General features: G+C 36.6%; 1 protein-coding gene across 2 annotated transcripts in view; it reads left to right on the forward strand.

Annotated features, from left to right (window-relative positions):
- Npepps (aminopeptidase puromycin sensitive) overlaps window positions 1-15,547 on the forward strand; it is an 87,776-nt gene that overhangs the window by 25,655 nt on the left and 46,574 nt on the right. For both annotated transcript variants that reach the window (XM_047545515.1, XM_047545517.1), the window contains one exon: window positions 12,460-12,537. In XM_047545515.1, the coding sequence (XP_047401471.1) occupies window positions 12,460-12,537 (78 nt within the window). The remainder of the gene's footprint in view (window positions 1-12,459; window positions 12,538-15,547) is intronic.

The following is a 15,547-nucleotide window of genomic DNA, read 5'->3' on the forward strand; positions in this document are numbered from 1 at the left end:
AATTAGTAATTTGCCTTTTGGCATTCTAAATGAATTTGAATTTTATATGGGTGGAATTATACCTCCATACTCCTTGGTTTTTGTTTTAACTTCATTCACTCAGCATAAAAATCACTTTGGCTATGTGAGTATCAGTGTTTTTTAAAATGTCAGTTTTATTATTGTTCAGATATGGTGAAGTCAACAGATCAGGAAACAATTGCTATTGAAAAGATATTTGGGGGGCCCTGGGGTTGTGGCTCAGTGGTAAAGCGCTTGCCTAGCTTGTGTGAGGCACTGGGTTTGATTCTCAGTACCACATATAAATAAATGAATAAAAATAAAGGTCTATCAACATCTAAAGAAAATATTTAAAAAAAAAAAGGTATTTGGGGCTGGGGTTGTGACTCAATGGTAGAGTGCTTGCCTAGCATGTAGGAGGCACTGGGTTTGATCCCCAGCACCACATAAAAAAACTAAATAAATAAAGGTTTTGTGTCCATCTATAACTAAAAGAAAGAAAGAAAGAAAAGATATTTGATTACTTTTTCATTTCCAAGAGGTAAATAAAGGCATGCCATACCTGCAGGGCCCCATGGGGAACCAAGGTTGATCAGGAGATAGATGGAGTAGGAAGAAAATATGGGCAATCACCATTCTGCATTTTGTTTGAATTTGATCGCTCTATGTACTTCATATAAGTAGAATTACATAGTATATCTTTTTATTTTGGTACTGGGGATGGAACCCAGGGGCACTTTCCCACTGAGCTACCTCTCCAGCTCATTTTGATTATTTATTTTGAGATAGAGGCTTGTTTAGGTGGTCCTTGAACTGTTGGTCCTCTTGCTTCAGTCTCCTGAATTGCTGGGATTATACGTGTGTGCCACCATACCTAACCAGTATGTCTTTTTGTGACATTTAAATTAACATAAGGTCCTCAACATTTAGTCATGTTATAGCATGTGTCAGAATTGCCTTTCTTTCTGGGCACCGTGACACATGCCTGTAATCCCAGTGACTCAGGAGGCTGAGGCAGGAGGATCACAAGTTCAAAGCCAGCCTCAGCAATTTAGCAAGGCCCTAAGCAACTCAGTGAGACCTTGTCTCTAGATAAAATACAGAAAAGGACTGGGGATTGTGGCTCAGTGTTTAAGCGCCCCTAGGTCCAATCCCTGGTACCAAAACAAACCAAAAAGAATTGCCTTTCTTTTGAGGCTGAGGCCAATGTGTCACAAGTTTGGGACCAATCTGGGGAATTTAGCTAGAACCTGTCTCAAAACTGAAATAAATTAAAAAGGGCCAGGGATGCAGCTTAGTGATAGAGCACTTACCTAACAAGACTGAGACCCTGGATTCAACATCCAGGACTACCACCACCACCACCACCACCGCGCGCGCGCGTATGTATGTGTGTGTGTGTGTGTGTATGCTTGTTGTTTGTCCATTCGTCTGTGAGTGGGTACATGGCTTCCCTCCACCTTTAGACTGTTGTGAACCCATACTATGAACATGGGTACATGCATACCTCTTCACGACCCCACTTTCAGTTCTTTTGGACATATTCTGAAGTAGAATTTCTGGATTTTTTTTTTTTTTTTTTTTTTTGTACCCGGGATTGAACCCAGCAGTGCTTAACCACTGAGCCACATTTCCAGCTACTAATATTTTATTTAGAGACAAGGTCTTGCTGAGTTGGTTAAGGGCCTTGCTAAGTTGCTGAGACTGGCTTTGAACTTGCAGTCCTCCTGCCTCAGCCTCCTGAGTCGTTGGAATTGCATGTGTGTGCCACTGCGCCAGGCAAATTCTGGATTTTATGATAGTAAATGTATTTTTAAGTTTTTGAGAAAGCATAATGTTTTCTCTAGTTCTGTATCATTTTATAGTCCCATTAACTGCACATAGGGGTTCCAGTTTCTCCATATCCTCATCAATACTTGTTACTCTTTTTTTTTTTCTTTTCAGTGACCATCTTAATGGATGTGTTACTGGTTTTGGTTAGCATTTCTGTAATGATTAGTGAGATATTGAGCATCTTTTCCTGTATTTACTGTTCATTTGTAAATCCTTTTTGAAGAAATGTCTGTTCAAATCATTAGCTCATTTTTAAAATCAGTTTTTTTTTTTTTTCCTTACTGAGGTTGTATATGTTCTTTATATATATATTCTGGATTTTAACCCCTTGTCAGATGTATGATTTGCAAATATTTTCTTTATACCTTTTCTGTTGATTGTATCCTTTTATGCACAGAAGTTTTTGAGTTTGATGAAGTCTATTTTGTCTTTTTTTTTTTTTCTTTTCTTGTCTGTGCTTTTGGTGTCATAGTTAAGAAATCATACCAAATCTAATGTCCTAAAACTTTTCTCTTACATTTTCTTCTAAGTAGTATTGTTATTAATCTGCTGAAGGTAAAAAGCTCAGTTTGGATAGAAATCACAAGTAGGTAAAGTGCAGCTTCCTTACTGTTAGCAGCTCTGAGTTTTGAATACCATTGGCTTTCAGCTCCTAGTATTAGGAGTTCTCTTCAACATTCTCCTGATAACCAGAACCAGTAGATACTTGTCCAGCAGCTGCAGCTAGCAGCTTCCACTAACTCTCCATTACTACCTACTATTTTCCCCTTGTGTCCCACAGTGAGGGAGCAGTTAACTGAATGGAGACTGTGAGCTGACTGAGAAAATAAGGGTATGAAGTAATAATAAGAAATAAAGACAAAAGACACGAAAAGTAGTTTAATACCAGGATGGGGGGATGCCAGTGGGTGAATTAGACCTGATGGGTTTGATCCCCAACAAAGAGAAAAAGTCCACCAACTTTTATTTATAGGGAAGCATGTCAAAGGAATTTATTGTGAGAAAAGTTTCTTTAAGATAAACAAGAAGCCAGAGGCTGTGGGGGAAATGGCCTAATTGGAGCCTTATCACTTGCACAGTATCCTCTCTTGCTCCAAACAGCTGGCGCCTCAAGGCTATTGAGCACATCCATATTTTTTCCACCCCAGTACAGTAGGCATCAGAATTTAAAGCTATGGAACCCATAGATTCTATGCCAAGACTTGGAATCTGCCCCATTAACAACGGCCACCTGCAAATGGATGGGTCTTTCGGCATCATTGCACGGAAAGATTCCCAGAAGTGGCAGTCTGCTGTCCCAGGCTATGGAGTTCAAGGCAATGATTTATTTGCTGCTCCTAACGTTTCTCCTGCTGTTAGCTGTCCTAGTGTGACCATCCCTGGCTACTGGCCGCTTTCAGTGCCAGCAGCCTCAGTGTTACCAGCCTAATCTGGTCTACTTGAGATAGAAATCATGAATAGGCAAAATTCCACCATTCCAAAGAGGCATTATTTGGACTTATGTTGCAGTATTAGGGGAAGCTGTACCCAGACTGTTGAAATAAGCAAATGTAGAAGCCTGCTTATATAGATCAAAAGGTGGGCTCTTGCATGTGCAGTGTACTGCTAGTTAACTACACATTTTCTGCTTAGTCATGGGTAAGAAGGGGCTCCTCACAGATGAGGGCACCTGAAGTAACTGCAGGGGGATTGAGTCATTTGGATAGGCTGTGGAACAGAGTAATCTGCGTTGGACATGCCACTGAAACTTGCTACAGCCAAAGTATAATGTCTTCCAGGGGCCATGACCAATGGGTGTCTGATGTTGTCTTGACTGGTAACGAAGTATTTTGGGGCAGCCATGGTTGTCAAAGAGGGAAGAATAAAAAGTAACTCTTGGAGAGCATTGGGCCTTACTCTTCTCACATTGTAGTTTTAGGTCTTACATTTAGGTGTTGATCTATTTTGAGTTAATGGTATAAAGTAAGGATCCTAACTTCATTCTTTTGTGTGTAGATAGCTAGTTTTCCCAGCACCATTTCCTGCCACATTTTTCTTGGGATTTTATCTTTTCAAATGTGACGAGCAAGTATATGAATAGTTCATGTCTAGAGGGTCCTATTTTATTTTGTTGCCCATGGAGTTAGTTGTTTTTATTCAGCTTGTCTTTTTCTGCTGATGTGCCAGGGTTTATTTGATTGAATACTAGATACTGAATTAGGAAAATTAGGTGCTCAAAATATGATGGTGGCATCATCTTCTAAAGAAGATTTTTGTTTGCTTCATCTTTGTATGTTTGCTTCATCTTAAGGTTAATACTACTTAGGGATCATCTTTTTCTACTATCAGGACTTCCATGTTTTTTGAAGTTTAATTGCATTCCATGAATGGACTACTTCTCTTCTTATTCATCCTTTTTATGAGAATATTATTTTTCAGGTTTCCTCCAAAGCAGAAGGGTGGCTTATCAAAGTTCCCATTCCTAGTGGGCCCTGGATTGTCACTTTTGTCTGTGAGGCCAGCAGACTCAACAAATGACCCCAGAGCAGAAGTGACCTAGAGTGCAAAGCTTCCTCTTTCTGGGAACCCATCCTCTTCTTCATCTTGACTTCCTATTCTTACTGCCTTGTAACACTTTTAAGGTGAGATCCCCTCCCCCATCGAGCATTTTTATTTCTGGGGGAGTCAGGTAAAGGAGAATGAGAATTTGTTTGATTTATATGCTCCATTGTTACTTTAAATAAATTTCATAATTTTTTTTACAGATGAAAATCTAGAATGAGTAGTAATGTCATATCATTTAATCAATGGCAAAATCAGATCTAGAATCCAGATATTTAGTTTATAACTAAATACTCAGTGATCATTTAAGAATAGGTATACCCTGGAAGGAATTTCTTTTTTCTATTGGACAAAATTTATGTTTGGCATATTCACATTCTTTTTAGACCTTTCAGATAGCCCAATAGGATTGTATCATCCTGTGTTACATAAATATTGGGTCCACTTAGAAATACAGAATTGTCAGTGTAGGTAGGGCTTGAACTTTAATTATGCATATGTCTGAATGATTCTTTTGCCCAAGTATGAGAAAGAAGTCCTCTTGGAGCCTTGCAAAGTAAGAAGAATCTCAGCACTCTTGATTTCATTTTCACTTTAGTCTCCTTTGGAATTTCTCCAGAATGGTGTTTTTTCTTTCTCAAAGCAACACTATATGGGGCTTTATGAAGAAGTAAAGTATGTTCCCAGGAGCAGGTGACTATTGCAATCCTTTGTTGATGATATACTTTCTTTTTCGTTGACTCTTGAATTGCTTTTTAAAATAAATAATACAGTAGGTAGATTTTTATTTGAATTAAAAAAAATAATTGTTTGATTCAGTACTGAACTATGTACATAGGACATGTGAGATATGTAGAAATTTGTAGATTATGTTACCTTTATTATGTTACTTTATTTACATACAGCAGTGGCTTGGAAGAAGTCTTTATTTTTTTTACTTTTAAAAATTATATTTAGGGGCTGGGGACATAAGTCAGTTGGTAGAGTGCCTGCCTCACATGCAGAAGGCCCTGAGTTCAATCCCCAGCACCACAAAAAAAAAAAAAAAAAAAAAAGGAAAAAAAATTATATTTAGGGACTGGGTTGGGTGTCACTCAGTGGTAGAGTGCTTGCCTAGCACATGTGAGGCACTGGGTTCAATCCTCAGCACCAGGTAAAAATAAATAAATAAAACAAAGGTATTGTGTCCACCTACAACTAGAAAAAAAAATTTTTTTTTTTTTTTTGGGTGCCGGGGATCGAACCCAGGGCCTTGTGCTTACAAGGCAAGCACTCTACCGATTGAGCTATCTCCCCAGCCCCTAGAAAAAATATTTTTAAAAATTATATTTATTTTTAGGTTGACAGATAAAATTATGTATATCTATTGTATATAACATTGTGTTTTGAAATATGTATATATATATATATAGATAGATAGATCCAGTGAGTTAACAAATGTATTACTTCACAGTTATTATGTTTTCCTATGAGAACATCTATCTACTGTCTTTGTTTTTTCTTATTTTTTTTAAGTTGTGGATGAACCTTTATTTAATTTATTTATTTGTATGCAGTGCTGAGGATCAAACCCAGTGCCTTACACATGCTAGGCAAGTGCTTTCCCACTGAGCCACAACCCCAGCCCCTATCTTTGTATTTTTCAAGAATATAATATATTGTCATTAATTATAGTCATCGTACTGTACAAAAGATGTCCTAAATTTATTCTAGAAGAAGGCATTCTGAGTTCCAGACAGTTTATAAATTTCTAATTTTTTGTTGTGTGTGTGATATTGGGAATTGAACCCAGGACCTCATGCATGCTAGGCAAGCATTTATCTGTATACAAGGCTAGCATAAGCAGTAACAATTTTGATTGACTTTTTTCTGTTTCAACAAATATATGTGAAAATATATGTATTTTGTAATTCTGATCTTGATTTTTTTTTTTTTTTTTTTTTTTTTGATACTGGGGATTGAACCCACGTTACTTTACCACCAAGTTGCCTCCCTAGTCCTTTTTATTTCTTATTTTGAAATGCAGGGGTAGCCTTACTAACTTGACAAGACTGGCCTCAAGTCTGCATTTCTTCTACCTTATATATGTGTTTGTGAATTCACATATATATATATATGAATATTTTTCATTCTTGGGAATTAAACGCAAGGTCTTGAGCATCCTAGCCAGAGGATCTCTCTTACTCTTGCATTTGTAAGCATGTGCAACAAAAATTCACTCTTTTTGGGTCACCAGTCCTGTGTCCAACCCCACTGTTTGGCCTGGACACACTTTCGAACTCCACTATTGTAACACTGGAATGGCACACATTGCTTCTTCTTCTTCTTCTTCTTTTTTTTTTTTTTTTAGGGCGAAGGACCAAACTCAGGGCCTTGGGCATGGTAGGCAAGCATTCTGCCACTGAGCTAAATCCCCAACCCCCACACATTGCTTCTTTAAGGTGACATCTTTCAGACATTCTGTGACTTTTGGGGTAGGCATACCCTTGATGGCAGTTTCACAGACATTCTTAGTGTGAGCAGAAAGATTTGAACCTCTTTCACTGAGTTTTGTTTTTTATGGTCCCAGTGATTGAACCCAAGCCCTTGTGTATGCTAGGGCAAGCACTCTACCATTGAGCTACACCCTTAGCCCCCTGAACTTCTTGATTTGCATGATTTTGTGGATGTTTCTGGGTCAAGAGAGTAGCAAACCATTTTGACAGTTGTGTGCTACTGCACCCAGCATATTTCATTTTTAGGAATACCAGTGGTACTTACCAATAGTATTTAAATTTGAGTCAGTCATGGTGGCCCACATCTGTAATCCCAGAGACTCAGGAGGCTAAGACAGGAAGATCACAAGTTCAAGGCCAACCTCAGCAATTTCGTGAGTCCCTTAGCAACTTAGTGAGACTCTGTCTCAAAACTAAAAATAAGGGAGGGGTGGGGGGGAAGAAAAAAAAACAGAAAGAATCAAAAACTATTACCCTAGGTAAATGTATGATTACACAAATGGTATGCCTCTACTTCATGTACAAACAGAGAAACAAGATATATCCCATTTGTTTACAATAAACATGAATAAAAAAGACTTCGTAAGAAGGCAAAAAAGAAAACAAACAAACAAAAAACTAAAAATAAAAAGGGAAATTGCCCTGGGTTAAATACCCAGTACCCTAAATAAATAAATAAATTTGAGAAAAATGTGACACTTAAGTGTCTAGAAATATTCTGTGCTAATTCTGTTAATGCAAGAGACCAAAGAATCAGTGAGCTATTGGAAGGAATCTCCTCATTTTTTATTCCTTGTATTTATTATTTTATGTAGTACTGATTGAATAAAAGATTAAATAATTTAAAGAAAGCAGGAGTTACCTTACAATTACTGATTGTGTTGTTTATTGGTAATATACATTGATTCTAACAATAACACTAGGGTCCCTCATTTGCCAAAGAAAAGAAATTGTAGCCTTCCTGAAGCCTGTTGTGAAAAAGGGGAGAACCAGAATTACCATATTAAGTGAAAAGTAGGAAAGGTTTGCAGAGAGGGTGGTAACTAGGAGTTAAGTAGGTGGACTCATAAAGGAAACCATGGAAGATGAAGTTTGTTTCTTAAGGACCTTTATAGTCCTTGTGAAGGGTGAGCAGGGATCTTTTTTTTTTTTTTTTCCTTCGCAGTGCTGAGAATCCAAGCAAGGACATTTTGTACATGCTAGGTTCTACCACTAAGCCTGCCCTGAGCAGGGATATTTAAAGGAAACACACTGGATTAAATAGCATATCTGCACAAATGTTGAGCAGAAAACTAATTTTGTATTTTGAAAGAATTCACACTAGGGAGGCTCTGAAATTTTGGCACAAGCTAAGTAAGTAATACTGTACAACTCTTTGCCTTCTTTTAGTTATAAAGTGTTGTTGCTCCTTGAGGGCTATTACCCTTTAAGACTGACTGACTGAAATTATGGCATTTGCAGGTAAATGGATAGTACTGGAGAATATTATGCTAAGTGAAATAATCCAATCCCAAGAAACCAAAGGCTGAATGTTTTCTCTGATAAGTGGATGCTGATCGATAGTCGGGGGTGGGTAGGGAAGAATGAAAGAACTTTGGATTGTACAGAGGGGGTTGAGGGCAGGGGTGGGGCGCATGGGGATGGGAAGGATGGTAGATTGAGATAGACCTTATTACCCTATATACATGTATGAAAAGAATTTTTTTTTTTTAATATTTATCACTGTCAAAAAAAAGTTAATGAAAATAAAGTTTTTTTAAAAAGACTGACTGATTATACAAATGAGGCGAACCTCTTTACCTTCTTTGTTCTATAAGAACAATTATAATGTTTAAAGTATAGGTGACCCAAATCCTAAAGACCTAGGCAAGAGTGTCTCCTTATTACTAAACCATTCTTGGAAGACCCAGAATAGGATCACATTCACTAGCAGACTGACTATAAAAATTTGATCAGAAGCTCAAAGTGAATATATTTAAAAAATATTTTTACAAGCACAAGGCCCTGGGTTTAATCCCCAGCACCACAAAATATACATAATATATATATATATATATATATTTTTTTTTTTTTTTTAAACATTTAAAAACTTTCTTAGTTAATACATACCACATGATGCCAAATTCAGAATGTGAAATCCACATACATTACAAAGTGACTACCTGCTGCCCTCCTCTGCCTCCCAACCCCCTTCCTGGTGATAATTATCTTTTCTTACATACCCTCAGAGTTTCTGTGCATTTGTAGATATCATATATGTATGTATATATGAGCGAGTGTGTGCTCACAAATGATAGTGTATTGTATGTAAGTTTTGAACTTTTTTTACTTGTCAAAATTATATCTTAATTACTTCTTAAAATAAGACATTAAAATCCAATTTATGTATCTATCTTTTTTTTTTTTTTTTTTTTTTTTGGTGCTGGGGATCAAACCCAGGGCCTTATGGGTAGAGTGCTTGCCTTGTAATTGATTTTTGAGTGTAAGTTGTTTCTTGTCATAGGTTTATATAAGTTATGGCTATATTTAAATTTTACTTCTGGGGCTGAGACTATGGCTCAGTGGTAGACTGCTTACTTAGCATGTGTGAGGTCCTGGGTTAATCCGCAGTACTACCCCCTCCAAATTTTTTTTTTATACTTCTAATTAATAGGCTATTAACATAGATACATGTGCATTCTATATCCAAATATATTTTTGTATATGTGCATAGATTTTAAAATGCTAGTTGTATTGAAAATATTTTTTCTGGGGCTGCGGTTGTGACTCAGTGGTAGAACGCGTGCCTGGCATGTGTGAGGCACTGGATTTGATTCTCAGCACTGCATATAAATAAATAAATAAAGGTCCTTTGGCAACTAAAAAAATTTTTTTCAAAAATATTTTTTCTGAAATGTAGCAGCACTCACATGATAATTTCAGCAAGAATCTTTACTTGCACATATATAACCCACTAGTTATAATTTAAATTAATAATGAACTGTCAGTATGTTATGATCTTCTTGGAAAGGAGTATTTGTTATTGTTGTTGTTGTTGATAATGGCTGCTTTACTACCGAGTTATTTTTTATTTTGAGACAGGTTCTCAGTAAGTTCCCTAGGCCAGCCTTGAGCTTGGAATCCTCCTGCCTCAGCCTCCCAAGTTGCTAAGATTATAGGCCTGCCCCACAGTGCCTCACCTCCTTCAAGTTTTTATGGAGACTTCATTACATATGTAATAGACTAGGTGGGGAACTCCAGCATGGCCTATCTGTTCAGATTCTTCAGAACCCCTTCTGTAATAGGGGTCTTATCATTCTCTGTCAGGCAAGATAGGTCAGAGAGGGTGGGAAAGATTTAAGAGAGTGATGGAGTTATGATCTAGGAACCACAAACCAAACCCCCCAAATAGGTATCATAATATAACAATAGGCAACAGCAAAATTGTAAAGTAGTGGTGAATGCTGAAAAAAGTTCACCAGAGGATATAAAGTAAGGATTCTCTTTTTTTGTACTGGGATTAAACTTAGGAATGCTTAACCGCTGAGCTGCGTCCTCTGCCCTTTTTATTTTTTTAAATTTTGACAGTCTTTCTAAGTTGCCAAGACTGGCCTTGAATTTGGGATCCTACTGCCTCAGCCTCCTGGGTCTCTGGAATAACAGATGTGCATCACCATGTCCCACTAGAGTAAGGGTTCTTATGGTTCTAGAATGAATAGATATTTCAATAAGCGAATTGAGCAGAGGTCTGAATTACCTAAGATTTAGATAACTGGAGAAAGAACTGTCCAAGCAGAGTAGTTGAGACTATAGATCATGCCATTGTGCTTGGCTTCTTTTTATTGAAAACGTTGAATTGCATGGATATATCACATTTTATCCATTCATCAGTTGCTGGATATTTGGGTAACAAAAGCCCACTTTGGAACTACCATAAATAATGCTACTATGAACATTTGTGTATACATTTTTATATGGACATCTTTTCATTTTTCTTGGGTCACCTAAGAGTGAGATTGCTGAGTCAAATGTTAGCTCTGTATTTAACTTTTGAGTAACTTCAGACTGTTTACCAAAGTGTCTACACCATTTTACATTCCTACCAGCAATGTATAAGGACTCCATTTTCTCTACATCCCCTTCACACTTATTATTAGCTATCTTTATTTATTTATTTAATTTTTTTGGGTGCTGGGGATCGAACCCAAGGCCTTGTGCTTGCAAGGCAAGCACTCTACCGACTGAGCTATCTCCCCAGCCCCTAGTTATCTTTTTATTATAGTCACCCTAGTGGGTGTGAAGTGGTATCTCATTGTGGTTTTGATTTGCATTTGCCTGGTGGTTAATGATGCTAAGCATCTTTTCACATGCTTATTAAGGCAACCTATTTGAATAACTTTTCATTTGGAATGGGGATGGATGTGTGTGGTTGGAACTTAGCCTACATGTTTTTGTTATTGTTGTTTTAATGTGTCAACTAAGCATCTTAAAGTAGCAGCCAAATAAGTAGTCTCTTTTTACTCCTGGTAGAGGGCAAATTGAAGCCTTAATTTAATCCACACATGTGTTTTCATCTTCTTTGTTTCTGTAAAGTGTAACAATAAAGATTTTTTACTAGTGGGTATGATTTGTATTGTAGTTTGAATTGTTACCAGCCTGGCAGGAGGAAGAACTTTCATTGAAATATTTTTATTTTTTTTTTTGGTACTGAGAATTGAACCCACGGGTACTTTATCACTGAGCCACATCCCCCAGCCCTTTTTATTTTTATTTTTGAGACAGGGTCTTGCTAAGTTGCTTAGGACCTTGCTAAAAAAAAGCTGCTGACGCTGGTCTCAAACTTGGCGATCCTCCTTCCTCAACCTCCCAAGTTGGGATTACAGCTGTGTGCCACCATAGCCGGCGTCACTGATATATCTTTAAGGCCAGAATTTTGGCAATTTAGTAAATACTTCAAATGTTCATAAGACTGCAACATAGAAAACTGTCAGTCACAAGGATTAGAAATGAAGCATTTCTTGAAATTTCATTGAAAGCTATCACATTTATAATGGTAGTGTTTCTCTTACATCACCAAGTTTTATAAAATTATGAAAAATGTATAATTTTTTTAAGGAATATACTTAATGTCAATCATAAAGTCTAAAACACATTAATTTAAAATGACTTTTTTTTTGGGGGGGGGGAGGTTACTAGGGATTGAACCCAGGGGCACTTAACCACCAAGTCACATCCCCAGCCCTTTTTTGTATTTTATTTAGAGACAGGGTCTTGCTGAGTTGCTGAGGCCAGCTTTGAACTCTCAATCCTCCTGCCTCAGCCTCCTGAGCCACTGGGATTATAGGCATGCACCACCCCGACCTGCTTGAAATGACATTCTTGATTTTCTAATTTTAAAATATTTCATTTTAAGCCTGATGCAGTGACTTGTAATCCTGGCCACTTGGAAGGCTGAGGCAGGAAGATTGTAAATTCAAGGCTAGTGTGGGCAACTTAGCAAGACCCTATTTAAAATTAAAAAATGAAAGGGGCTGAAGATGGAGCTCAGTGGTACAGTCTAGATTTGGTCTTATCTGTCCAGATTTGTGAAGTAATTTTTTTTTCTTTCCAGAAATACATGCTACAGGATTTAACTATCAGAATGAAGATGAAAAAGTTACCTTGTCTTTTCCTAGTACCCTCCAAACAGGTAAGAGATGTAAAATCCCATGAAATTTATTGTATACCATTTTTTCTCTTAGTGTTGTTAGCAGATTAAGTTTTAAGAATGATTTTTTTTTTTTTAATAAAAAAGGTTCACTGTAATTTGGGGGCACCAGAGTTTTTTCTCTCAAGAAACAAGACCAAAAACTAAGACTCTTTCTACTTTAGAATGCATTGCTTTTTAGTTTCAGCTTTTACATTTACCTACCTCCATCTTATACTAATTGAAACAGACCTCTAGTTTTATGCTCCACATGTGACTTACATATACAACCATAGATTAGATATACTTTGTGTTAGGGCATGGAAGGAAAGACTTGTTGATATGTTATTATTATTATTAGATATAAAAGGACAAAGAAAATGAAAGACTTTTTGAACCTAATATAGTGGAACAAATTATATACAAATAAATTGGTAAAGCACTAAGAATTCAAAAATGAGCAAATAAAAAAGAACAGTTAATTCATAAAGAAGAAAATGAAATTGACTATAAAACATGTGAAAAGATATTTAGCCTCCTATTAATGAGAGATCAAAACAGTGCTACTACCAAATCAGTTTTTGCCCATTATATGAACTGAAGAAAAATATTTCTGATGATATAGTTGCTTTGATATTACTGGTAGAAGTATAGATTCATGTAATTGTTTTGAAAAATAAGCATATATCAGGAACCTAAATACCTTTATGACTTTTGACTAACAATTCTGCTAAGACGGTATTCTAAATGAGGCACAGTGGTTCACACCTGGGGATTACAGAATGCTGAGGCAGGAGGATGGCAAGTTCAAGCTCCACTGGGGCAACTTTGTGAGACCCTATCTATAAATAAAAAATGACCTGGGGATATTGTTTAGTGGTTGAACACTTGCGTAGCATGCACAAGGCCCTGGGTTTAATCTGCATGTACTGCACTCCAATCCCCACCCCCAGAAAATGTATTCTAAGGAAAAAAATCAAAATATAGAAAATATTCTATGCTTAGAAGTATCTTATTGAGACATTGCATATGGTGGTAAAAAAAATAGAATTAATATTTTTGTCTACTACTAAAGAAATGATTAATCATGTTATATCAGTATAGTGAAATATATTTAGTAGTGAAGGTCTGTGAATTTATTTATTTGTTTTGTTTATTTTTGCATTACTGGAGATTGAACCCAGTGGCATTTTACCACTGAGCTACATCTCCAGCCTTTTTATTTTTGAGACAATGTCTTGATAAGTTGCCCAGGCTGGCCTCAAACTTTTCATTCTCTTGCCTTAGCCTCCTAAGTAAGTAGCTTACAGGTGTGCACCACCACACCTAGATTGTGAATTCTTAATAACACTGCAAAGTGCGTATTGTAATGTAAAATTGAAAAGCAAAATGTAAAATTATTTATTCAGGTTGATGACTCATCTCTCTAAAATGGTACAAATAAAATGCTGTCTGGGTTATGTCTGAGTGTTGACATAAGTGGTTTTTACTTTTATTCCTGTTTTTTCTGATTTGCAGAATTTTCTTTTTTCTTTTTTTTTTTTTCTTTGCGTGTGTGTGTGCATGTGTGTACTACTGGGGGCATAGCACGTTAGGTTCGTGCTCTACCACTGAGCTACATCTGTAGTTCAGGTTTTTTAAATTTTTGTATTGAGAATCTATTGTCTTAATATGAGTACTTTTCAAAAAAAATTTAAATTGTAGTAGTTTTCCTTTGTTTTGGTACTTTTGGAGACCTTTTTGTATGTGATTATTGTAAAAATAAATGTTTTACCACGAAATATATTTTAAAAATTTGGAAAACATACAGTAATATGAAAATTGAGATTCCCTGTCTCTGACCCCTTTCACTTCCATTATCTAATGAATCCTTCCAGAAATATGCTGTGTGTATATAAACATGTATGTATACATTTGAACCCACAAATAAGATCACAAATCTCAATGGCTTGTTAATATTTCTTGCTTACACATGGCTTATGAGGACTGCTGATGATAAGGCTGCAGCCTTATTACCATCTTTACAGGGCTCCATTTGGCTTATAAGTCTTCTCTTTGACAAGTTGCTCAGGATTGGTAGTGACCAGCCTCTGCAGCATACTATTCTTACACATGGCAGAGGGCAGGAAACTCAGGGTTGGGCAGAGAGCTGGACCACAAAAAGTTAGTTTCTTCATGGGTGATGTATACTTGATGTCCACTCACATTTTGTTGGCCAAAGCAAGTAGCACAACCAAACCCAGTCTCTAGGGCAGCAGTTACCAAACATTTGGGGAAAACTTCTAACATGAAAGGGCACTAAGCAAAACAATAAAAATAATAATAACATAAGAAATTAGAAGAAACAAAGACAAATTATAAGGGGAGAAAAGAACCCAAAACTAATTAATACCCTTCGAGAGTTAAGAGAAGATGCATTTGTGAAATAAGGATAGACAAAAGGCCATCCAACAGGAAGAATTAGAATAAAAAACTTTTGGAAAGTTTAATATGATTAGAACAAAACAAAACAGGTAGAAGTTTTGGAAAATGAAATTGAGGAATCTTCCAAACAGGAGGAAAACCAAAGAAATGGAAAATAGAAAAGTTGAAGATTTGAGGACCAATCCAACAGAACCAACAGCCATCTAAAAAAAGAGAACAAATAAAATGGGAAGAATTTATTAAAGACATAAAATTTTTTTAAAAAATTTAATTCATGAGGCAGGAGCCTTCAGTTTGCAGAAGTGTTCCATCGGGAGAGATTAACTCATGAAGTGTAAAAAGTCCCAGACTAAAGCAAGTTTTAGAACTTTTGGGATAAAGTGATACTCTCAGAGAGTTTGTATTTGGGATGAGACAGAAGAAAGGCTGGCATATTACTTTCAAATTTTGGGAATCAGAGCATTAGTGGCAATCTCGGCTACTTTGGAGGCTAAGGAAGAGAATTCCAAGTTCAAGGCCATCCTATACAACTCAGTGAGACTCTGTCTGAAAATTTAAAAAAAGGGATATAGCTCAGTGGCAGGATGCT

Source organism: Sciurus carolinensis, chromosome 3 (assembly GCF_902686445.1).
Source record: "Sciurus carolinensis chromosome 3, mSciCar1.2, whole genome shotgun sequence".
Classification (NCBI taxonomy): domain Eukaryota; kingdom Metazoa; phylum Chordata; class Mammalia; order Rodentia; family Sciuridae; genus Sciurus; species Sciurus carolinensis.